Source organism: Anoplopoma fimbria, chromosome 8 (genome assembly GCF_027596085.1).
Source record: "Anoplopoma fimbria isolate UVic2021 breed Golden Eagle Sablefish chromosome 8, Afim_UVic_2022, whole genome shotgun sequence".
NCBI lineage: Eukaryota > Metazoa > Chordata > Actinopteri > Perciformes > Anoplopomatidae > Anoplopoma > Anoplopoma fimbria.
The window spans coordinates 6366980-6392808 of NC_072456.1; the positions used below are offsets into that span (position 1 = coordinate 6366980).

The window sequence follows — 25829 nt, forward strand, 5'->3', positions numbered from 1 at the left end:
GTTTGTAAAAATCTGTTTTCACTTTGACACGAAATAAGCTTTTTTTTTTGCAAATTCTTGTCAAAAAAGCCAAATTATATTGACCACTATTTCATGTATAAAAGCAACAAAAGGGGAAAACATCCAAGGGGGGTGAATACTTTTTATAGGCATTGTATATGAGCAGTTTCTAATTAGTTTTCTAGTCTTTTCTTTATTATTGTTATATAACTCTGTTACATCTGATTATCATTTGATCTGCACGGTTTTAGTAGCCTAAATATAATGCAAAAAAAAGATTAAAATGTCTATTATGTTTCCCCAGATTGCCGCAATGATAGTGTCCATGTACTTGTACTGCCACCTGGACAAGAGAATCAGCTGAGACTTCTTCAGGAAAACACTAAAGGAACGACAGACATGTGATTTTGTATTTTAATCTGCATTATTTATTTTCTGTCTCTTTAATTTTTGGTTCCCTCTTTTTTAAGAAATATATCAAGCTTTAATATGAAGTTATGTTTTTAATGAAAAGAACTCAGTGGCATATTAGATATATAGAGAAAAGTTTCATAAGCACCTGCAGAGTGTAAATATTTCATATTTGCCAATAAAATATATCTAACAGCATTTTTACTCAGGGATGACTGCATACACCTGAAATAAATATTTTTATTGGGACTACTCAACCTTTTTTTACAAGAGTATATGATGGCACAGTGAATCAATTCTTTTTTTATATCAACAATGGATGAAATTACTATCTGAAAGGTGTTGCTTGTAGTTCTTAATCGACTGAATGTTATTAACAACTCCACAAGCTTTACAGAGCTTTTCAGCCTCTTTTAGCTGCTACTTTTGGTCCTGTATTGTTCAGTCTCACTGTTTCCAGAGCGAGTTTTTTATCCAACAAGCTTGGATAAACCCACTGTAAACTACCTGCCCAGCATCAAAACAGCAGACAGACAGAGTTAGGGACTAGCTGACAAGCACTAAGACACGCAAAACTATCACAAAGTGACTCAAAACAACCACAAAGCGACTCAAAACGTTGCCAAGAGACATCATAGTGATGCGACCACAAAGAGTTGCACGACGACCCCAAAGCGATGCTAAGTGACATCAAAAAGATGCAAAGTTTCGCAAAGATGCGCCATCTAACCATAAAAGCGATTCAAAACGAGCACAGAACACAAAACTACCACAAAGAGACACAAAACAACCACAAAGTGATGCAAAGCAATCAGAAAGAGTTCCAAGACGACCCCAAAGCGATGTAAAGTGAAATCAAAGAGATGCAAAGTTTTGCAAAGATGCGCCATCTAACCATAAAAGCAATTCAAAACGAGTACACAATGCAAAACTACCACAAAGTGATGTAAATCACTAAAAAAGGCGATTTATCCTTGTTGTATATTAACGTGATTGTACCACCATTCTTTACTTAAAAACATGTATTCAAAGCCTTATTCCCATATATTCCATATATGGGAATAAGGCAAGTGAAAGGAAACAGCAGAGCTCAGTACATCTTTTGTCCTGTTTACTATTCATCAATGTTCCATCCCCTACTCTTGAAGATTATAGGCATTGTGACACAAGGGTGAGTAAATACTGACCAATAGAAGGCCTGACAATGGACAGGAGGCGGAGTGTTGTTCAGCCATGCAGCAAGTATCTATTGCTCCTGAATTAGTGCTTTCATCACAAATCCACAGGCTTTGTTCAACTGTCTCTGTGCGACAGAAGAGAAAAATGCAATGAGAAAGATATGCCAATAAAGCTATTGTGAAGATGAAATTTGAGAGGGAGAAACAGAATGGCAGTAAGAGAAAGAGATCAACAGCAAGAGATCACTTATTTTCAGTCATGTGTGCAAAGACATGAATTCGATAGCCATAATTTAATTTGAGGTCTCAGAGAGGAGATCCTTCAAATTTTCAGCAAATGTCATTCTTTAAGCTACTCTGATCAATATGTTTATATTAACGGTGGATGAAATGTCAACGCATAATGTGAAAAGGGACAAAATGCAGTTAGCTCTAGTTCCCTCGAGCTCTACAGAGCATTTTAGCATCTTTAAGCTCCTTGTTTTGGTGTTAAGGCCCAATTCTTTGTTTTATGGTTCCGCTGTCATTAGCATTGTTTCTGTTATTAGCATTAACCTCAGTTAAATCGCTGGTAGACTAAATGCCCAGCACCAGTCAGCAGATAGACAACGTTAGTGATATTAAAAGAAAAATATAGGTGAAAAATAGCCAAATATGTTTCTCATGAGTTGGAGGAGAGGAAAACAGAGATAAATGGAAACGCATCAATTGGATACTAGAATGCTAACGTTGCTACATATCTAATTAACATGTGAAGAGGCAACAGCTTGGTAACAAGTGGTGTTGCCATTTTACCAAGTAATACAAATTCTAAATTTAAAAAAGGCACTTTAATTTCTTCTTTTCATTTTTCTAGAATGGTGATAAATGAATTTTTTGGCACTTAATTCCAGATGGTCATTTCGTCAGAATGAAAGCTACGGTAAACTCAACGCGACACTTAGATGATTCCCTTCAAAGGGCATCATCCTTTCTTGTTTCTTACAGAGATTTTCTAACAAACAATGTAATATGTAAGAGGAAAAACATGAACACAACATGCAGTTATTGAGACACAGTACAGCACAACTGATGATAGTATTGATCCAATATGGCTAAAGGTATAGTAAGGCTAATGGAGGCTAAAAGGGGAAGTTCATAAAGTACCTGATAACTTGCTGTGTTTGTACTATAGGTGTCGTTGTGTATGTATGTGGAGGTATTTGTATCATATGTTGGGGAGGGGGAATGTATGTGTAAATGTGCATCTGTGAGGGTATAGAGGAAGATGAATTAGTTACAGAAAAGCAATTCCCAAAATGTATTCCAAGAGAATAAATAATAATAACGAAACAAACAAAAACCACAGTTATAATGGAAGATAAAGGAAAGATGAGTTCCTGTGAAATCATCTCTCACCTTTCTGTGCTTTTTGTTTAATTATACAATACTAGAAGAAAAACAAAAACCTTTGTTCAACTATAAATTATGTTGTGACCATACACTGATGTCCTTCAGAAAATAAGGCTTGTTGAAATGGAGAGACAAGGACGGATAAGGAGCGAGAAGACAAACCAAGTTCGTTCTTCCATCCAATTATACACCTGCAAGGTATTTAGAGTTAAATCGGTCATCATCTCAGTGCTGCTGCGCTCCATGTTTAACAATAACCCTGGGCTCCCTCACTCACACATACACAAAATCAATATTCCATCTACATCTCAGCCATCAGCCTCTGAGCTTGGCTCATCAGAATGCTCAATAGGTCAAAAATGACATTTAAAAGGCAGCGAAAACACACACACACACACACACACACACACACACACACACACACACACACACACACACACACACACACACACACACACACACACACACACACACACACACACACACACACACACACACACACACACACACACACACACACACACACACACACACACACACACACACACACACAGCGTTACGAACCAGCAACTTCTGACTGACAGGCACAAATGGCCAGGTCTGGAGCTAGAGCTGGTGGTGACTGATGTGTGTGTGTGTGTGTGTGTGTGTGTGTGTGTGTGTGTGTGTGTGTGTGTGTGTGTGTCAGTGTGTGTGTGTGTGTGTCAGTTAGTGCGTAACACACAGGCAGTAAGACACACAAAAGATATCACTTTATATTCAGTCAGAAAATCCATCTTAATTAGACGTGATGCAAATGTTTCCAGCAGAATGGTTCATAAATACAAACAGTGACATCAGCTCACAAACACACACGACAGACTTCATTAACCCTGCTGAGGTCCCATGTTGATTAGAACGGTTAGAGAATGGATGGCCAACCGGGCCGGTGTTCATGCACCCTCAGCTGTTTTCAATCAGAATGGATTATTTTCAGTAAAAACAGGCTCAATAGAGCCTGTTTTTTTTTTGTTTTTTTTGTTTGCTACATAGTTTCTATCAGTACATAACAATACCTCACAGTGTTAATTGTTGATATCTGGGAACAATCAACAGAACAAAGTGAGACAGGTGTAGAAACAGGGGTTTCTAAACATTACGTTCGTTTGTCAAAATGTGTGGAGCTTGCAAGTAGAGTACGTTAGCACATCACTAACTAGCGTTAAGACGTCTATGCTACGCTACTGAAAGTATAATGAATGTATACACATGCTGCTTTTGTTTTTTAACGATTAAAAGAGTAAATAAAGACCATCCCGGCTTTAAAGCAACAGTGACTTAATTTGTATTGTCTTCTGTCTCAATCGCCAGGTGATGTGGTAGTTCACTTTTACACTGTGATCTGAAGACTTTAGGTTCTAGCTTTATCTTTTTAACCTGTTTATGCTGCTGAATCAGTTTGATATCCATAATGTATCCTTCAAACAAATATTGTAGACTTTTCTGTCTGCTTCTTTCTGAAAACCACTTTTTTCTAATTTTGGACTTTAAAGACGACTTAGTGCTGCACGTTTGGGGACTCAACTAGAGACAGAAGGAAAAAGAAAACAACTAAAGGTCAGAATGCAGCAGAAGATCCCATGTGTCAAGATAGGGAAAGGGGAAGAGAATATACGAATACATTTTTTGGTGTTTCCAGATGGAAATATAACTTTTAAACCCATTTAGTTCATCACCAAACTGTATCATGAATCTTTGGTCGATTAACTGAGTCAAGTTTCAAGATGAATTTCCCAGCAGTAAAACAAAGGGAAACACAAGACTGCTTTGACGGTTTAAAGATAAACATTGAAAATTTCAAACTCAAATCATGTTTTAAAGGATTCAACAGCTAATACAAGCAAAAGTTTATTCCAATAATTGGACTTTGACGATGTGCAGTCGCCCCTGATAAGAACCAAATCTGTCCTGTTTTATTACACCACAGGTTATGAAAGTCTGAGCTCAAAGGGCAGGAAGCCACATTTGTCCTTGGTAGACCGCAACGGCTGCAGAAGTCCACTGAGCCCAGAGGATTTGCATATATTTCCCTCGCCGCATGAGTTTCCTCTCACCGTTGCTCTGCCTGGAGCTCTCTGGGGAAATCTGCCGGCAGCACAAGGCCACACAAGTACAAAAATCTGAGCTAAGAATAACAATAGCCACAAGTTTATTCCATGAATAATATGCACTAATAATAAATCCTTCTATATGAATTATTTAAACTACATACAGTTGGGTATGACCTCAAAAAGAAGAAAGAGTGTAACACAACTATGAAACCTCAGTAAAAAACATCTTTATTCATCTCCATGATAAAAGATAAAACAACTCATACATGTGTCAAACTGTACCGGAAACTTATAGTACCTCCATGGACCTTTAACACACACAGAATATCTCACAGCATAACACAAAAATCAACCGTATTGCTAAGGAGACAATGATTTAGTTTGACAAAGAGACACACATATCCTACCAAAATAAGAGTTCAATGAAAAAACTAAATGAAAAAAGCATCTTAAAAGAAGGCATAATCTATTTCTTAAAACCAAAGTGAAATTTTCAGGCCACAAAATGAATTCAGTCATGACGCAGGCTGTAATACTGCTGAATAAGTGGTTATCTCTGACAGGATTATCTGACTCAGCACAAAATTAATCACATTGAAATCAAACCACTCTGCAAATACTGATCGATGCATTGAAACGTGATTCACACACACACACACACACACTCATTCAATTAGTCGGTACAGTGTTACGTCAGATGGAAATCACTTAAAAGTGAAGTAGGTGGATGAATATTCTCCTCACAAATAAAATCACTCCCCTTTCACTTGAAATGGTGAGAACAAAGGGTATTTCATGAATGCTGATTTTTGTAATCCCCTAAATGATGTCTTTAAGTTTTACATGAGCAATTGATAAATAGCTATAAAACACTATAATGCAGTTATATGCCAAAATAAGTGAGTCAAAAAATGTTTTACAATGTCAACAGCTGTAAATTCTCATTGAAGCATCTGAATTCTCACTTTTAATGAAAGTAAAATATGCTCTAATATGTTACAGCAGGTACTGTTCACTGAGTTCATTCGTGAAAATAGGATTAAACTGTTTGTGGACATAATTGTTGAAACAGTGTCAATGGAAACAACGTCTCCAGCTTTTCCCATGGCAGTGATTGCTAGGAAACAGGCAGTCAACATTCATAGCCTACGAGTATTGATTTATATTTTGAACTAACATACAGAGCGATCCATACGTTACTCTAAAGATTCCACTATCAATTTAAGTTACAGATGCTTCATAGATATGCCTCAAAAAGTTTATAGCTACATTATAGTGTTTTGTACCTCTTTTTAAGTGTTAATAAATTGCTTAATGTTTTTATTTTATTAGTGTTTCTGATCGCCAGTTCCTTTTTGATAAACTGCAGAGGAGTAAATGTTATGTTTAACTTAAGTTGTTGCTTGACCTCAATTGAACATAACATATTGCATACCCCCAAAATAACACAAGATATAGTAATTATGACTTAGTATCTCATAATCACGAGATTCGGAAATTCCATCTCTCATCCCGGGTTAACAAGATAATTAACATAATTAACTGTTGGAAAAACAGTTTCAAAATCCAACATAAGTACCACAGAACCAATTTCTCTAATATGATGTTACGTTACAATAACAACAAAAAAACTGCTCGTTACTTTGAAAGACATTTACGTTGTGATATTGAAATAATGACCCTAATACAATAGCAGCAACCACAAATCCTCTTAGGTGGCTGAGAGAGGCCAAAACTCTGCCCACAGACAGAACAAGATTATTTTTCAGTGGTTTGAAACGTACGCTGCATTTAGGAACATGCAGCAAATACAACACTGCCGTGAGCTCCAAACACAATGAAATGAACAGTGACACGTTTCTTTATTTTGTATTTTTAAGAATTAAAGTAGCATTTCTAAGACAAAGAGCAAATAATAAAGTGGGAAAATGTGACCAAAAATGTAACTCTGAAACTAAAATTATAAACTGAATTTAATAAAAAAAAGTTTGACTTTTTTTTTTATAATTTTCCACTTTTGTGTTGTAGTGTAAATGTTGGCTCTGGATATCATTTGAAAATGTTCAATGCTACTGCTTATGACAGACTTTCAACACCAACAACTAAAAGTATAATTTTCCTGGGAGCTAACTTTAATATAAACTTGTTTTTTCTGATTTTCAAAGAATACACATTTGTTTTGAGTATGCGCTCTAAACGTCAAATAACATCTATATGTAAAAAATGATTTAAAAAAAATAATTTAGGTACTGTCTGATTTGAACAAAAGGTATAAAATGTCTAATTAGAAAAAGTGTGGTAGCATAATGTTTTACATCTTTTTTAATAGGAGAGTATGTTGCTAAATCTATAAATATTTTCTCATTTTTGTCTCTTTCAGCCACCGTTGAGTTTCCCTCATGAAACCTGATCCGGGCAACTGACCCAAGCAGTCAATAATAGTAAAAACCCACAGGGCTGTTATCAACTCTCTAACTCAAAGTCAATATCTAATGCTGAAAAATATGCTAAACCTTTACATTTTTCATCAAAAAATATATAGGCATGTATGTACATTATCATTTCATTATCTGTAAACGTTAGGCTCTTAAAAATGCACTGATCTTGATAAAATTAGATCTAAAAAAAAAAAATAGCCATAATACCACATAAATTCTTTTCGATTGATAGATGTAAAATAAATAGACATAAGTTAAAATGTATGTACAAAATGAACAAAGCACTCAGTAGTTAAAAACACACCAAACTGAGAGAGCTTACTTGGTGCGAGTGTGTTATTGTCATTTGTACAGTTCTTGTTTAAAAGTCAAAGTTGAATTTTTGAATTTACGAGGCTGCGGATCAGCCCACAGTTGTTACAGAAACAGAAAAAGACACCTGTTGACAATCATATTCTGTTTCAGTTGTTCAGTCACCTTTAACCAAAGCGGGTTTTAGCATCATCGCTCCTTGTAAAGCTGTTGGACGGATGAAGTAGTGCATTTTGTAGTGTTAATCCCCCTTTCGTTTGGAAATAAGAAAGGAATCAAAATAAGGACTCCATTTCCAAGGTATCTTCTCGTACATAAGTTCACATCAAGGAAAATTCAGAGAAGTTTTTTGTGGATCCCGGACTGTATTATTGGTGGTTGTTGGTGAAGAGAGGAGAAGAAGAGTTAAGGCCTGGGCTGGTTGAATTAAGTGTGTGTGTGTGTGTGTGTGTGTGTGTGTGTGTGTGTGTGTGTGTGTGTGTGTGTGTGTGTGTGTGTGTGTGTGTGTGTGTTGTGTGTGTGTGTGTTACATCAGGTCTACATCTGCTCCACCGGTGCTCCCTCTTCTTTGGGCGGAGGCTCTAAGTGAATGGGAGTGACACTTGCTGGTTTCTTCACACTGGTCATGAGACAAAGAGATGGACAGACAGGAGGACAGAGACAGAGAGTGGACAGGCAGTGGTGAGAGATAAGAAAAGGAAAGATGGTGACATATTTCTGTTGTTTGCTGCTGGAAATGGTGGTTATCTTAAATACATAAATAAATAAAAGGAGTTCTAAGACATGTTTTTTACCTACAGTATGGCAGAAAAAATATATTTAAATCAAGAAAAAGAATGTTTTCATGCTGCTTTACATCAGACAATCAAGCCTTAATAATAAGACTACATAAGAGGAAAAAAAAAAAAAAAAAAAAAAAAAAAAAAAAAAAAAAAAAAAAAAAGGCTCAAGCAAAAGATACAGTAAATAACTCCCACAGTTTGAGGCTGCAGTTATTTACACAAACAGTAAGTCTCAAATGTATAACTTTGCAGTAACTATGTTGAGTTGACAGGGATCTGTCTTTCATGAAATGAGGATGTGCTGTGCTGAAAAGATTACAGCTGTAGAAGTAGTAGAGCCAAGCTGAAAATGGGACACAGGAGGATTGCACGTCCGTTCTTGTTTGGGTCTTACAATTTTGTGTGTCCTCCTGCACAATTGGCGTAATAAATACATGTATGACTTTAAGCTTTCAACCAACTTGTGTTTAATTCTGGAGACAACTGTGAGGTGCACCTCCAGACCCATTTCCACAAAGTTGCAACCACAGTTACCCTACTACTTAAGCAGGGATGTGTTTTACCAAAAACACAGATCCAGAGTTATGACTCTTACAAGCTGACCCTCCCACAGATGCATTTTTCAGTCTTCCTTTTCACAAGTGTCTGAGTGAACAGATACACTCCAAATTTAATAGATTCAGAAATCCATACGCCTGTGTCTCAAAGACGCCTTGGCACAAAATGAAAAGGAGACTCACCTCTTCCCACAAATTCACTACTCAGATTTTTAGGAGAATTAAGATTCAGGGCTGCTTTCACTACGCAGACAAAGTAAGCAGGGTGTTAGTTTGGCCCCTCACCTGGAACCAAAGGGCCTTCAGAGACCAGAGGCCACAAAACTCATTACTGGAGCTCAGTATGTGGTGCTAATGATGATAATTTCACTGCTACAGGCCGACCCTTATCACAATACAAGTTCAGTGCTGCACAGATAACTAGCTACATGTTATCATATTACTAAACACTATATCTTAAGATACTCTTAGGAGGCCACAAAGCTATTACACCTGTGTGCGTATAGACGTGGAGCTGTGATGGACATTACATCCTTCAAAGTGGACAGCAAACAGCAAACACGTACACCTTTTTGTTTACAACACATTTTGTGTCTGCTTAGCTGGATGTGGTCATAAAAGTGCTCTCTGTTTGTAAACTTTTGGGCAGCACACGCACTTGGGCGAATGGCACAATTTACATCACACGGCATCTATGCAAACGCACAAAGTAAACTTTGAGCTTTTACTTACGAGTATGGGGATATTGGAGCGGCCACCACCAGGACATGATTCCTTTTTCTGAAGAGCCGCCACAGGCCTCGGTGGTATCCCCGAACATCCAGGTCCCAAACATGGAGGCACTGAGCAGAAGATGGAGAGGGACAAGAAATCTTATCCTGTTGCTTAAGGCAAGGTTCGGTTCATGTGCCAAAAGCATTAAACATACTTGTGAAGGATTGTTTCAACCTGTGACTAAAAAACAAGAGATCAATATCAATAACTAAAAATACAAAAACATTTAAGTGAAAACTCCCCTTATCCTTGACAATATGGCCGTGATACTAGCAGTGCGGAATGGACTAACAGGGAGGAGTTCACACAACAACTCTAAGATAAAAATGCAGTACCTCACAGCAACAACATAACTATGATTAAGCATAAAGCCAAGTTGATTCTCATAGAAATAAACCATCCCTGGCATGGACTCTTAAACTCCACCAGCCAGTGCTCCCGTTCTGTCTTACCTTGGCGAGCTCTGTCCAGGTAGATGTGTCCGTCTCTGTCTCCATCTTAATGAACATGATGTAGGTCTTCCCCTCGGAGTCCGGCAGGAACGAGTCCTCACACGGGTTCTTAGTGTGGTCCAGCACCTCCGCTTCCCTTGGATCACAAACAAACCACACATATCATGTAACATAAATATAGCTTCATAATGTAATTTAAATAATTTAAGGAATCAGTTGTTTTTTCTCTCTCACTCACTTCAACAGGTTTTGGATCTCCACTTCATAAGCATCTTGCTTTAAACTGTCAAGAACAAGAACACCAAGGCTGTCACTGTGTTGCTTAATTATTTTCGGCAAACAGTTCAAGAACGTATATGATATGAAAAGCAGCACATAAGTGAACAGAAATGATGTAACCTGAGTGTACACACCTGTCAACGTTCCTCAGCTGCACATTGGGAACTGTGTTGAACCTGTGTTTCTTGAAATATACCTCCTATGAGACAGAAAACAGTTCAATTAGACATAATAGCTATATATCGTCAGATAGTGTTTTTACCTTGAAGATTAAGAAGAAAAATAAAAACACGATTGTTTGACTGCTACAGAACCGAATATGTTGATGCTGAATTGTGTCACCCAGGGTTACAATGTTGCATCATGGAGCCCTATTAAAGACCTTAAAAAGCTTTCTAAGATCTTACATGGAAATAGCCGTTCATGTTGAGGCCGATGATGCCAAAATGGTACGAGCGTGACACGTCGGGGATGATGCACTCTCGGCCTTTCCTCTGCTCAGGCATTCTCATCCACATGTCCCAGTCCCACAGCTACGAGAAAAAAAAGGCACAGAGATCATCCACACTTTATAATATGTCAATTTCACACACATTTAAAAAAGAACATTCATGAAGTTCTGTATGTTCTAACTCCTTAGATTTAATGGAAACTTTAGATACATATTGCTGAGCAATTACTAAATTATACCATTATTCTTAAAATATTTCCTACCTTATAGGCAGCCATTAGTTTTAGTTAATTCCATGAAAATTGTTTCTTTCCGCCTGATGAAAGTGAAATATTCACTCTGGTTTAGTCTTTGCCAGCTCTTTATAAAAATATCTGCCTCTTTTACCGCTAGATTTTTAGAACGTTCTTCAGTTGCTAGCCACTAACTGTCTGTAAAAGTCAATACATGAATAAAAAAATAATGAAAGCCAACCAAGTCATTTACAAAGAAATGAACTGAAACCAATGGGATTTTTGGATATCCATCTGGTGCAATTTTGAAAAATGTCAGCTGGGATGTAGAATAAGAACAACTGGTAGCAAGTGTAGGAAAAAAAAAAAAAAAAACTGGTTAAGTTCTTAAATGCTGCACCTTCTCGGGTGTCGGCCACTTTGGCTCTAGTTCGTCCTTGTAGAGGCTCTTCTTCAGCACCCAGCCCAGACCGGGCATACTTTCCACTCTGTACAGCAGGGCCGGATCCTCTGCTGTATGCTCATAGCCCTGTACAACAACAAAAACAAGAACAGCTGTCAGTGACGCATAAAATATGTGGGCATCAAGTCTTCCCGCTGGTCAATCAGTGGGCAGGAGGAAAATGGAACAATGAGACTCATTCAGATACCTCGGATAAACAGATCCTGTGGTTGTCCCCCACTGTGGACGATTTTAAATTACACCCTCAGGTTAAAAGAAAACTGATCACCTCATCACATGCTCTTTAGTGGAGGTCACTCCAAACAATCCTTAAAAACCTCCAGAGATTCAGACGTCAGTTACACAACTATTAACACCTAAAGACACACATACCTGCATTTAAACTGCAGTAGGATAATTATTTCATGTAGTAGTCATGCTTGTTGCTGTTTGAACTACATTTACGCGTGTAAAAGGGGAGGTATGTGATGAAAAGAAGAGGAGTAACAACATCATGTAAACAGTAATCAGGAAAAGAAAAAAATGTGCCCTTATAGACTTTTAAACAGATAAAGCACAGAAAAGAGATGTAGATTAGAGGCTTTATGACGAAGGGCAGGTACAGTTTGAGCAGGTGAGGCAGTCGGCACTCACCTGGTCGTTCCAGGCTGAAATACAGTACAGGCTGTCATCTTCGTCCAACAGGTGGAGGGTCTGACTCATAAATCTGCAGTTAGATACAGAAAAGCAACAACATTAGTCCAGAAAAAAACCAGCTACATCAGTATTGATAACAACAAAAACATCATTATAAAAACTGCCTTGTTGGGCAACAGTTAACCGACAGTGACAGTAAACTTTGAAGAAATCGGAGAGAACAGTGTAATACCTTAATAAAAGATCTTCTTAAAGACAAAATACAATAAAAAATGAACCAGATTTTAGACCAATCAAGCAGGATAGTTCCAGACAACGATTGGCAAAGTGACATTTTTAAAAACCTAAACCACAAAAAAGTTTGTTGAGAGGGGCAAACTTAAGATCCTATATACATCACTAAACTACATGGCCAAAGATAAGTGGACACCTGAAAATGTGGGGTAGTTGAACATGTCAAAGACCATGAGCATTAATGTGCTGCTTCAACAGCCTCCGCTCTTTTGGTTCAAGTCTTTCCACAAGATGTTGAACCTGCTGCAGGGATTTGCTTAGTAAGGTCCAACCCTGATGTTGGATGATGAGATCGGACTGGCAGCCTAAAATATCATTACGATGAAGCATGAAAAAGGGACACTTAAGGCCAAATGCACTTTTCCATGGCGTTTCAACATGAGTTTTTGTACCCGGTGTGTCTAGAGAGCCCCCAAGTATGAGAAAAGTTCATCCTCTCTCTATCTCTACCTTGATGCCTCGTTGTGGAACCATGAGCCAGTTTCCTCTGTGCAGGTTATAAATCAGGCTAGAAGCAGATCAGTATGAAGTCAGTATTGTTTTGTATGGAGGGGAAGCATTAGATTGTCTGAAGAAATCTACAAATTCTGAAAAAAGAAATGTTTTAATCATGGATGAATCATGAATTCAAATGTAAGATCATTTTGTATTTCTTTGGTCTGATATCTGCTAAATATAATTAAGCACTATGAGGACTACCAAACACACATGTTTTTTTGGCAGTAAACATAAAATAATAACAACAGGCTTGTCTTTGTTTACAGGAGGGCTTGTTTTAGTTTTCACTCCCCTCTGAGAGCCCAAAGCTTGTTTCAGAGAATAACCTGGCACTAAAAGCTGAGTGCTTCTGAACTATTTGAAGTCAGTGCTTCAAACGGGCCGGTCAGCCCAGAAGGGGAGATGGGAACTTTTACAGCAGCAAAACGCACAGTTCAAAGCCGAGTCTGCCCAACAAAGGAAGGCTGGGGTTTCTGACAGAGCTGATTTCAGCTTTATCATAGTGGATCTGCTGCCACCTAGTGGTGATTCTGGAAGCAGATAGAGATTATGGGCTTTCTCTGCTGATGCCCTAAAGTCCAGGTAGCAAGGGGCTCAATATTACAGAAACTAACTGTTCATCAAAGCTTTTATCCATATAATGGATGCATTAACCTCCTCTAATGTCTAATGAAATAATTGATTGATTGTGCATTCAGTAATTTTTGTTGTTTTATAAATTATTAGTAATAAGAACATATGATATAAAGACTTAAATGTTATTTAAAGAGTTTTTATAAAGTGACGTAAACCCTTGCAGTGAAATATGAAGATAAGTCTTGTATATCAATCACTTCTATCAATTAATCTGTTGATTTATTTCTGCAACAGATGAGAAAACCCATAATAGTGTTAGGAAAAAAAAGCTTATATCTTCAACGTTTTTTTTTGTGTCCAACTAACAGTCTAAAACTTTTAGTCATAAAATGTTATATCCAGTACGAAAAAGAAAACCAGTAAATCTTCACATTTGAGACTTTAGAAAAAACCCACAAAAATGTTTACGTTTTACGCATCTCCACATATACAAGTCAACTAATTTTGTCCGCTCTAAGTGTATATAAAATAACTACTCAGTTATGTTAAGTAGTCTTTGTGCGTACTGTAGGACATACCCGAAGAAGTCGATGGAGATATCCAAGTCTTCTTCTAGGACGATGGCAAAGTTGGCCTCCTGATGAAAATAAAAAAGTAATGCATGCTGGGTCAGTGCTCTCATGAGACATCTAAGGTATTCAATGATCTCAAGAGTCAAGTGATAAATTATAGTTCTAATCAAGGAATAAACTGACCTATAATACAATATATAAAGTTTAAAAAAAGCTGTTGCTCCTAATTGAAACAACACACATTCCAATGCTCATTCATCAAATACATGAAAGAGGAACTTTTTGTTTTTTGTAATGACAAAAAGAAACCAAAGCACTCACTGGGTGAAGGTTGAAGGTTGCAGTCAGACTCGCCTTGTAGTGCTGCAACAGAGAGCAGAGTAAAGAAGCTAAAACGTATAAAAGCAAAACTGCTGGACGTTGTGGTGGAAAACATTCTATCCTATCTGTTAATGTCCAGAGATGAGTCTCAATGAGCGTTGAAAAAAACATAACAATCGAGTGTCTTTGTTGTATTTTATTCTTGCAAGAAGAGGCATAGGTTTTACAGAGTCAGAAAAGAATGCACTAAAAAGAAGAGGCTTCACTCTCTGCTATATAGGCTGTAACAGACATGTCTTGTTATGTCTGTCTTGTTACATCTGCTGGAGCCTGAGAAGTAGATGGTCAAGTTACTTCTGTTTGATGCACACAGTAAAACATAAAATCCAGGTGAAAATGGCTTATATCAATTAGTAATTATAAAAGTGGAAATATGGTTTATGCATTATGTGTTAACTCTTAAATGGCGAAATAACTGTAGTTTACCTGGGACACTCTTGCATTCTTGATGCTAATGGGTGTGTGCTGAACTCCCTTCAGTCCAAACAGCTCTACGACATCCATAGGCTCCTGGATTGAAAACACACGCAAAGATGTACGAGTTGTTGAGCGGTTTATCAAGCTACACAGGGGTATATGATGCAACACATACCAGAAAATGAAAATGAACATTTATTTCCTGTTCTTGTGTATTTTAAGTATAATGTGAATTTTCCTGTATGGCTGTTTATTTTAAGACATTTAACATATGAGATTTATTTGTTATTAACAAAAAAAAAAGAGGGTTTTTAATTTCTAAAAGTAAGGAGTCAGATACCCCTTTTCCAGCTAAATAAGCACATATATGCAGGGTTTTTTTAAACATGGGAAACCCCACTAAGAAAAGGCAAAAGCGTCTTTTTCCATTGCGAGGTCAGAGAAAATGTTCAACTGGTTATTCTTTTTTTTATATCTATTACTTAAGCAGTCTCTCTTCAAACTCTGTGACGACTAATTCGGAACAATGTTTGAGCTCTGATGTTAGTGGCTGTTGGTGGGCTTTTTAAAGGGGATAAACGAAGCATTATTTATGTAGCAGTACCTAAACTCAGGTATTGAATTAACACTACTATTTACAGGTGAACTCATCTACTGACGGACCTTCATGGCTCGTTAATTTAGTCAAGGACTGTGGAACAAGCAGCTCCAGGAAACCGTGCATCCGTAGTTTTACACTCATAATGCCACAGTATTGGTACTTGTGGTGTGTACTGACCAGCACCCTGGATGGATATGATGTGAGAAAAAAGAAAGTAAAACCTTGTACCTCATAATATCCATCGATGAAGACAGTGATCATCTGCGGGTTGACGCCGTGAGCTGAAAGAAGAGACCTCAGCATCCTGAAAACAGAGGACAAGCTGTCGCAATTTAGTTTAAGGAAAAAAGATGAACGAGAGCTATTTATTTTTCATAAGACTATGTGATTTATTCCAATCAAGCAAAGGATGGACAGCTACATATGGGTTCAGATTGGTCTCAACATTAATGAAGGCACACAGAAGGATATAAAAATGTAATTTTAAAAATATAATAATCTTTATTCCATGTTTTGTCTTCTATTATTCAAGTATTATTTCCTGATGGTTTAGGAATTTGCCATGGTATTGTACCAGTGTCATCATTTTGGTAATTGTTACTTTAGATCTTACCTGTAGAGATAGTTGGGCCTGTTCCCTGCTATGACGGCCACTGGGACAGTGACGACATTATTTTTGGGAAGCTGGAGAGAGAAAATAAAGTGAGTCCTCAAGTTTTGTTTTTCAATTATAAAATGTAGACTAACATTTTCTGTGAATCTAGACTGGAAAGATCAAGCACACCATCTGTCGTACTGCTACAATATTCTAATCTTAATATTTTTTTCTTTTTATATTGTCTTGGACAAAAGAAGAAGTCCAGAGTCATGCACAGTGAGTAAATTAAGTCAATGCAAGTATGTCTTTAATAAAGTATTGCTCTTCATATTTCTACAGACAAAGCAAGTCTGGATCAACATTAAGTAAATAGATAGACCAAACCAATTCTCTACATATTTGTTCATCTTTTTTTTTTTTTTGCGCTCATACACTGTTTTGCAATATGCTGTGATTTTTACAGCAATTCACAGTAATTTACTTTCAAGGTATATGCTTATTCACTCTCTGGCAGAGAGTTAGATGAGAAAATCAACATACAACGCCAGCAGCCTGTTATCTTAGCTAAGCATAAAGAAAGGAAACAGGAAATCGGGCTCTGGCAGACATACAGAATCAGCAACTCTAAAGCCTATTAATTAATTATTAATTAAATTTCACAATTCAGTTCACAATTTTTCAAGTCTGTCTATTGAGAGGTCAACACTGAAACAGGTTTGCTGGCTGTAATCCTTCATCCTGTTCATACTGGTAATAGAGAAATCCCTTCATTATCCCAATGTAAGTGATGCGGACAAAATCCTCCTTCTGTGCAAAAGTACTGGTCCCTATTGCCTCGTCAGAAAGCCAATTTAAACAGAGTCAGACTCATCTCCCTATATACTTTTGAAGTACTTTTCTGTCCTTCTTCATTATGTGCAGCTCAATGAAACAAACATCGGTCGGAGAAATAGAGAGTCCTGCTGTGTGTCTTACAGGGTCAGGGTTGAACTCGATGGGCGCCGGGTCTTTGCAGCTGCAGATGCTGCCGTATCCTTCCACTTTGCTGCAGAAGAGCTTCCTCCTCCTGTTGAGCTCGGTGTCTGCCCAGTGGCACTCCGCCTCTGCAGGACGGAGGACCACATTCAGTTTGTTAGACATCTCCATCAAGCGCTAGCAGGTGTGTGCACGTGCAGCTTTAGATTCAAGACATCAAGAGAATGTTCCTCCATTTTACTGACTGGATCTTTTGGTTTGGTTACGTTTTGGCCCATCAAGGTGCATCGCAATATTAGCAATTAGACATATTTTACACTTCTCCAAGCACGCAAGAACTGTATCTTACCTTCAGAGGCGGTGAGCTGCACCTCGGTCTTTAGCAGCACCGGGTCTCCCCAGGTGGACAGAGCTGGAGACTTTGAGTGCTTTTCTCCATACACCTGACCTGGAACCCCAAACACACAGGTATCCTCATGAGGCAAGCTCGATTAGTTCATTAAACTTATTAAATTCTGACTTGATCCTTGCACGTCTCCCCTTCGCTGAACATTCTCTTTATTTTTGTTGACTACATGTGAACCAAAAAAAAAGCAATCTCTGTTTAACTCCACTATGTGTTAAGAAACTTAATTTAAAAAATGGAACATAACAGCCCGGTGTTAAATCAGCTATAAATTAAAAATACTCTTCTGAAAATAAATGTTGCTGTAGTTTTTCAAATATTAGTCAACAAATTGGAGACCACAAACAGACTTCTGGTCACTCCCATTGTACTGGGGTGCCAATAAGCCATCCGAAAGATTTATGTCTACTTGTAAAGTGGAAGCTTGCTACTGTACCTCCTTTCTTCACCACTAGAGTCCACATATCCCTCCAGCTGAGGTTGAGGGACACCTGACTGCCGAGACTCTTCAACAGGTTCTTAGCAGCATCCTTTAGGTGGAACGTTCCCTCATCCTGCAGGACAAAAACAGGTCATCTTTTAATGTGTTGCAAGTCTGTAAGACACATGAATATCACATGAATAACTGATATATGATTCATCTTTGAGACAGAAGCAGTGACTGACCTTTATGGTGAAGATGAGGACTCGACCCCGGGTCACCATGTTGAGGAAGAGGATCATGGCTTCATCCTCGTGGGGAGAGTAGGTGTCGAATATCCTTTTGGCCATCACATGACCCTGAGACAAACAGACAGTGACTGATTTATCTGACCTTTGTGATTTGACCTCATGAAAAAAAATTCCATTGAGAAAGAAAGTTCTCAGTAATTCAGTGCCTGCTGTTTGTTGGGAATCACACCACAATCAGAAATATTATCAACACTACCCAACCAACCATGGGAAGAAATGGGTGAAAAGTATTGATTGTAATGAGAAAAAAACAAACAAGAAAACTGAACTTAGGGAAAGGTTATTTGTTAACATTAAACATAAAGACAGAAAATGCTTACAGTTGCCTGGTTGAGAACTATCACATGGATGCCTCTGCCCTGCTCCCGCATATCATCTTCCAACACCTGCAGGAGATTAGCAAAATAAAGTTATGATCAGTCGGATAATTTGTCAGTTTTATATTCTTGTACGGAAGAAACGTTATTCCATTTTAACTCACAGTGGTGCCGTCCACTGCCACGTAGACCTTTGAGCGGCTGGAGTACACCTCAATGTCCAGGACCTTGCGTCCATTAGCCGGCCTGCGTGGTGTCTCCATGTTGGGTATTGTGTCCTCTAAAAAAGGAGCATAGAACCAAGATTAGTTTCTCCCTGGTGTAGCCATGCTGAGATGCAATACATTTTTCATAAAAGTGTGTCAAATGAAATTCACAAAACAAAACATCTCTGTTTCCCTAAATAACAGACAAGCCAGAAAAAGGTAAGATTTCTACCTTGTTAAAAGACCCACCCACAGGTCTACCTTTACAGTCTCATTTTCAAACCAATCATTGTTTAAACTTGCTGAACTTCTAGATAAAACATTCCAGTGGACATCCTCGAGTTTCCAAAGATACCAACTATGTCCAGCAGTGTTTTGAGGAAATTATGCAAAAGATATCCATAGTCATGGTGTTATTCTGTACACATCCCATAGCTTCAATAATTAGTTAGAACCTGATAATACTAAATAAATATGTGATACTGACTAGAGTTTAAGAGGGTTACCAATTGATTTGATTGTCATATTCTGCTCTAGAAACCTTGCCCACTTAAAGTAATACAACAGTATTTATCCCTATAGATCTTATTGTAATACCAAGTGTTACAAAAAAGACACAGTCACTATTCTTTGCATCACAATATATGACCAAATTACATGCCAAAGTCATATTTTAGCCACAAGCTGGAACTAGAGCATAAAGTAGTTGTGCTAGTCCGAACGTGAAAGAAATGATGTGAACAGAATGAACACTGGACATGTTTCTCACCATATTCTTGAGCTGCTGCATCTTCATTGGCTACTTTTCTTGTGTCCAAGATGAGTTTGATGTTGACTATCACAGTTATCAACAGAAACAGCACAGCACCAGCCTGTGGGAGGAAAAGACACTCTGAATTCTGAACATATTTCATTTCTAGTCAGACCTTCCTTAGCTCTGGTTGATATGAGGGTTTCAAGGCAGGTAGGCTAGTTGCTGTCAACATCATGTTACACACTGTGGTAGAATCAACAAGCAATGTTTGTATACATCTCCAAAGGGAACACTCTATTGAAATTGCACACACTGCTCAGTGATCTAAATGTGCAACTCTAATAACTATGCACTCCCATCACAGATTGACAAAGCCTCAACCTCTCTACCATTCCAACTGCCTTCTTGTTAACACCAACAAATAGAGACTGCCAATAACTGCCAAATACAACTAGAAAGATTAAGGGAAAGTGTGGTATGGTAAACAATAAGACTTCGCATGTGAAAGTATTTAAGAAATAATGTTACAATCATTTAACACTCCCGGAAAAAACATGATGACTGAAAGCAGGCTGCCAGCAGCAATCCTTCTTGCAACTTTTACACTACATTTCCTGAGAAGAGTTTCCATTTCACTTTACCTTTGCCCACCTGTCTACCACAAATACATTTAACTTTATTTCATATATATTATATTGAATCGTACATTATAACTTCTTCACTGTTGCAGGTCTTAGATTGTATTTTTTTCTTGCATTATTAGCTTTTCCTACATATTTAGTGAGCATTGTTGGAGGCTCCCTTCAACATTATCATTGCCAACAACTGCTTCTCTGCGGCTGTTGTGTACATGATAATGACTGATAATGTGTAACATTTTGGATCGAAAGAGTGAACTAACGTGATTACGTGAATCCAAAACCACACTGGGAAGAAGAATAACTAACTTAAACAAGTACAGTTTTGTAAACTCAAAAGTGAGTAACTCAAGTGTCAGATTTTCTAAAGCGCAGGATGTGCAATGTTGCTTAGAAAAAGTCAATGGGACTTTTCTAAGCAGCTGCTGATGAAACACAGCTCCACTCCAGCTTTTAGCAGAGAGAGCTCCACCGTCAGAGACAGCTGTGTTTCCCTGGACGTTACCTGACAGAACCGACGAATCGTCCTCTTGTTGGTTAGTTTGTATTTCCAGGTGAGGTACAAGCTTCTTTGTTGGCGAGGGATGAAAGGCTTGGCTCTGGGATTTGGGGTCCAGGTCTCCATCCCGGACACAGACAGCCGCCGACAACAGAGCTCAGACCCTCCGCCTGGCCTCCTCCTCCTCCACCTCCTGCTCCGGGGGCATGCACTGCTCCACAACACCACCGAGACACGACTGGTTGTCACATAGTCATCTGTAAAACACGAAAAAAATCACGACACCGGTCAGAAATAAAGTTCAGCTAACGTCAGCTAGCTGACCAGCACAATTAACTTATTGTATCTCTGGTACTTCTAGCTCACTGGCTCAGTTTAGCACACCCCAGTCGTCTCTTTTCTGCTTAGATATTAACGTTACTACTCACAGGGTCGTCAGCAAAGCCCGCATTGTCGTTTTAATCTCGTAGTCAGCAGCAATATCCAGAAAAGTCGCTTGTAGCTGCTGCTACATGCTACATTCACGGTGTTTTGTCGCAGAGCAAACGACGTCACCAAGCTTCTTCTTCTCGTGTTGAAAACCATCCCCCTTCTTCTCTTCTGTGATTCTCTCTGCGGTATAAACAATGTTAGGCTCATTACTCCCCTCAACAGGATGTATAATGAATAATATTAGTCACCGTTCATTATTATTATTATTATTATAATTATCAGTTATATTTGAGTAAGAGAGGTGAAATACTTTTTGAAAGGTAAATCAGGTTCCTTGATGTTGTTTAACAACACTTGGATTAATGAAATTTGATAAAAAAAAATAAAAAAAAGCTTCCAGATTTGCTTCTGGACTGAATTTGTTGAATGGTGTGTAATAACTTCAAAATACCTTACACTTTAAATGGTATTGTCACAGTCATAACATTTGACATTGACTGCATTTAACCCACCCTAAGCATCCTAGCATTGGGGATCAGTCTTGCGCACAAGGGCCACAGCGTCCCTAACTTGTTTAAGACAAAAAAAAAAATAAGTTTAGGAATTGCCTTGGGATTTGTCAGTCTTGAATCTGGACTTAATACTGGCCAATACTTGAATTTATAGGAAAAGAGATAAGAGACATGATAATCTGAGCTCCAAGCTGATCTGATGAGTCATGAGTTGTTGTGCTTGTTCAGTATGACAGATGTGGCTGTAGGTCTCTATTACTGGGGAAAGAAAGTCCACTGAGTTCAAATCGAGATCTTAACATTACATAATTTACAACGCCGTAGATGTTGAACATTTCTCATTTTATGGTGCCACACCTAAAGCAGCACTGTTCATAGTGCAAAGAGCAGACACACGAGACTCATATTGAACAAACTTCAGCTGGATGATGAGGTGAGCTTCTGCTTCTGCATGTCAAACTGCCATCAGTAGCATTGTTAATATATCTTAAACATCATGGATTCACAACCATTCGTTTCATTTTGCCCTCCATGCTTTCTATTTTCCTCCATTGTTATATTCTCTTCTTTCATTACTTTATTCACTTCACACCATTTATTCCTTTTATTCTTTAGTTTCTTGCTCTATTTCTTTCTCCTCTTAAGCTTTCTTCCTACTTTCATTCCTTTCAGACTTTTTTCAGTTTTCATTCTCTTTGATGTCCACCTTTTCCCCCTACTTTAATTAGTTTCTTAGTTCTTTATTTCTTCTTTTTTCAGTTCTTCCCTTATTTCTCTTCCTCACCTTCTGTGCTGTTCACCTTCTTTTCATCTATGATATTTTCCTGCTGCCTTCTGATTCTCTCTTTCTATATTCCCTCCTTATTTTTCTTCTTCCCTCTCATTCCTTGATTGTGACTTTCTATGTTTTGTTCTTCCTTCTTACATTTTGAGTCCTCGAGTCCTCCCTTGTCTTTATGTTTTCTCTCCCTATTTATTTTCCTCCTAGCTGTTCTCCCTTCTGATACTTCATTGCTGATCTGTTCCTTACCTTGTTAAGTTCATACCTTATTTCCTTCCCTCTTATTCATTCATTACCTTTTTTGTCTTTCTTTCCCTCTTTTCCTTGTATTTTCTCTGATATTGGTTTCTTCGTTCTTTCCTTCCGTCATACTTTACATCCGTTCCTTTCTGTCCATTCATTGTTCCTTCCTTCCTTCCTAAACATGAGGATCATCACTGTGATTATCCAAACATCACACACCGCGGAGCACATTATCTTACTGTACTGCACAAGTGTTTTGACATCTGTCATTTTTAATCTCCATCAGTGCTGCTCAGAGTCATACAACACTTGAATCCAAACTGGAGGCCCTACAGTGCCACTTCACCTGGGGTCTAGATGCCAGTAGGACCACACTTTACTGTCTCAGGGACCAGCTGGAGGACATTGGCACAGAGGAGGGATACAGCTGGCTGGGTCACAGTTACAACCTGCAGGGGTATATCCACTACCAGCTGGGGTTCAAAGATGATGCCTGCCGTTTCCTCAGCAGGGCTGCAGAGGCCTTCCGCCAGATGAGAAACACTGTCTCAGATGAGGGCCCCTGGTTGGTGGTGAACCACGGGAACCTGGCCTGGCTGCACTACTATAAGAGAGAAAAAGCAGAGTGCCAGGCGCACCTGTTAAAAGTCGACGCCATGATGAATGATTACCCATCTCCATGCCAGGACGAGCTCCATCCTGAGATCTACGCCGAAAAAGCCTGGACCCTGATGAAGTTCAGCACAGACAAAAGGCTGCTGGCTGCAGATTACTTCCAGAGAGCCATCAGGATGCAGCCGGACATGGTGGAGTGGCACACCAGCCATGTCATTGGGTTAGAGAGTACTCTTAGACACAGCGACAAGAAGTTGGGGGCTGAAATCCTTGAGAAAATGAAAATCGCCAAGGAACATGATCCAGATAACTTGTACCTTGCTGCTCTTTACCTTGAGGCCTTTGCTGAGACAGGGAAGAACATTGAAAGCGAAGCACGTGATTTGGCCAGAAGGGTTTTAAGAAAGCCCATCAGCAGCTACAGTGGTATCGTACCGTTACTAAGGCTGTACAGAATCTATGTATCTATGGATGAGGCCATTGATTTGGCAGAGGAGGTTCTGGAAAGACATCCAGATGAGCGTTATCTGAAGAGATGTGCTGCACTCTGCTACAAGAGGAGGATCTTCCAGGGGAGGGACAATCCCCTGGAGCACAGCATGATCGACAGAGCAATCAGTCTCCATAGGGATGTGATTACTCTTTACCCTCTTTCTTCTGATACAATAAAAGTATCTCTTGCAAACATATATGCAGAGGCAAATCACCAAGCTGAAGCTGACCAGATATACGAAGAACTCTTAAACATTGATCTGGATCCTGAAGGGGCACAGATGCTTTACAACAACTATGCAAAATATGTGCATTTCATTCGAAAGGAGAGCTACAAGTCGATAGAATATCACATGAGGGCGGCAGCAATACCGCAACAATCTTCCTATCGTAAGAACAGCATCAATACTCTGGAGAGGATTAGAGAAAGAAACAGGAACCGAATGTGTGGGGAAATTGATGAGTTTCTGAATAACCTGCAATAAAGGCTCAAAAAAGAGAGGGAATATTTAATGTACTGTCCAACTGTTAGACTGTTTGTAACAACATTGGGTTTAAATACAGAGTAATGCATAATTAATGACCAACCTTCATTGTATAAGTACGAAACTCTTACACATTGTTTTCACATTAATTTGATACATTATTATATATAATAATACGTATATTGATTATAGCCAGGTGGCAACTTCTGATTCGGAAAATTGAAGCCAATGGAATCGACCAGAAGAGGGCAACTCCTCTGGTTTCAGAAAGAACTAAGATTGTATGGAAGTCTATGAAAAAAATGTCCTACTTCTCACTTGATTTACCTCAGTAAACATTTTAAACATGAGTTTATGTTTTCAATTGCTAGTTCCAAGTCTTCTCCAATACATTATGATGTTCATTTAGTGAATTATTGTTCTTTTAGAGTAATATATATGATTCACACTGTACCAGTGTATTCTTAAGTACTGACTGACCCAATCTGCTTTGTGAGGCATCGAATAGAATATACAGGGACAGAAGTATTCATTTTTATCGCCGATGACGAGGAGCTCCTCCAAGATAAGAGGAAGAGGGCCAATGAGGAGGAGTTCTTCCAAGATAAGAGGACGAGGACCGATGAGGATGAGACCCTCCCAGATAAGAGGAGGAGGAGCTGTCTGGATGGATGAGAAGGCTAAATACACCCAAAACACTCACCCCTCCATTCAGATTCTGAAGATGAGGTTTAGTTTGTGTTTGTTTTAATTTTCATTCCTTTTTTCCCCGTCTTTCTTTGTTTTGTGAAACGGCTTGATTTGATAATAAAAAAATGTTGACAAAATTCATAAAGACTTTCCCATACAACAATAGTGTGGTGAATATGAAGTTGTTATTCTTTGCAAATTTGATTACAGTTTTGTATGGAAAAACAGTAAATTGTTCACATTTTGTACAATAAATAACACAAGTCCTCCAAACTAAACTTCAAAAATATGTTGCTTTCTGTTCTGAGCCGCTATCATCAGGATGACACTGTCAGTTAAATGTACTTTCAGTCATTAGAAACTGATCTAGATTTTTTTTAGGTTTAACCAAATATAATGTTTAGGGAAAAACACAAGCAATGCCGACTTCTGGCAGGATACAGGCATAGGTAAATATTAACATAGATCATTTCAATTTGACAAACAACTAATGCAGTTGGATTTCGGCTGAGGACAGTCTCTGTACAACATCTGATTTAGCCCTATCGGACCTAATGACACAGCATGTAAAAGGAAGTGCGAGAGACAAGAATCACCTGCATTTACTGTAATCACACTGATGTATGTCATACTTAGAAAAAACAAACCATGTTGTATATTATTGTCA

At 38.4% G+C, this 25829-nt stretch overlaps 3 protein-coding genes across 4 annotated transcripts in view; 2 read left to right on the plus strand and 1 right to left on the minus strand.

Moving 5' to 3' along the window:
* Positions 1–364, plus strand: part of LOC129094590 (tetraspanin-1) — an 18404-nt gene extending 18040 nt beyond the window's left edge. Inside the window, exon 7 of the mRNA XM_054602829.1 lies at positions 305–364. Within this exon, the coding sequence (XP_054458804.1) occupies positions 305–364 (60 nt within the window). The remainder of the gene's footprint in view (positions 1–304) is intronic.
* Positions 1–21523, minus strand: part of pomgnt1 (protein O-linked mannose N-acetylglucosaminyltransferase 1 (beta 1,2-)) — a 23779-nt gene extending 2256 nt beyond the window's left edge. Inside the window, exons 1-22 of one of the 2 annotated variants that reach the window (XM_054602827.1) lie at positions 21341–21523; positions 20919–21169; positions 19791–19893; positions 18980–19095; positions 18819–18884; positions 18433–18546; positions 18203–18320; positions 17710–17808; positions 17361–17488; positions 16401–16471; positions 16016–16091; positions 15196–15279; positions 14710–14751; positions 14395–14453; positions 12446–12518; positions 11750–11878; positions 11073–11198; positions 10800–10864; positions 10625–10669; positions 10387–10522; positions 9893–10002; positions 5289–8440 (exon numbers count right to left, since the gene is read on the minus strand). In XM_054602827.1, coding sequence (XP_054458802.1) covers positions 8359–8440; positions 9893–10002; positions 10387–10522; positions 10625–10669; positions 10800–10864; positions 11073–11198; positions 11750–11878; positions 12446–12518; positions 14395–14453; positions 14710–14751; positions 15196–15279; positions 16016–16091; positions 16401–16471; positions 17361–17488; positions 17710–17808; positions 18203–18320; positions 18433–18546; positions 18819–18884; positions 18980–19095; positions 19791–19893; positions 20919–21038 — 1962 coding nt within the window. In that variant the 5' untranslated portion in view covers positions 21039–21169; positions 21341–21523 and the 3' untranslated portion in view covers positions 5289–8358. Of the gene's footprint in view, positions 1–5288; positions 8441–9892; positions 10003–10386; positions 10523–10624; positions 10670–10799; positions 10865–11072; positions 11199–11749; positions 11879–12445; positions 12519–14394; positions 14454–14709; positions 14752–15195; positions 15280–16015; positions 16092–16400; positions 16472–17360; positions 17489–17709; positions 17809–18202; positions 18321–18432; positions 18547–18818; positions 18885–18979; positions 19096–19790; positions 19894–20918; positions 21170–21340 lie in introns of those variants that run through there. The other variant, XM_054602828.1, reaches the window with a different exon arrangement.
* A 761-nt stretch (positions 21524–22284) lies between these two features.
* Positions 22285–24472, plus strand: LOC129094653 (interferon-induced protein with tetratricopeptide repeats 5-like). Its single transcript, XM_054602912.1, has 2 exons — positions 22285–22289; positions 23167–24472. Exons 1-2 carry the CDS (start codon positions 22285–22287, stop codon positions 24470–24472), a joined length of 1311 nt encoding a protein of 436 aa, XP_054458887.1.
* Positions 24473–25829: the final 1357 nt, after the last annotated feature.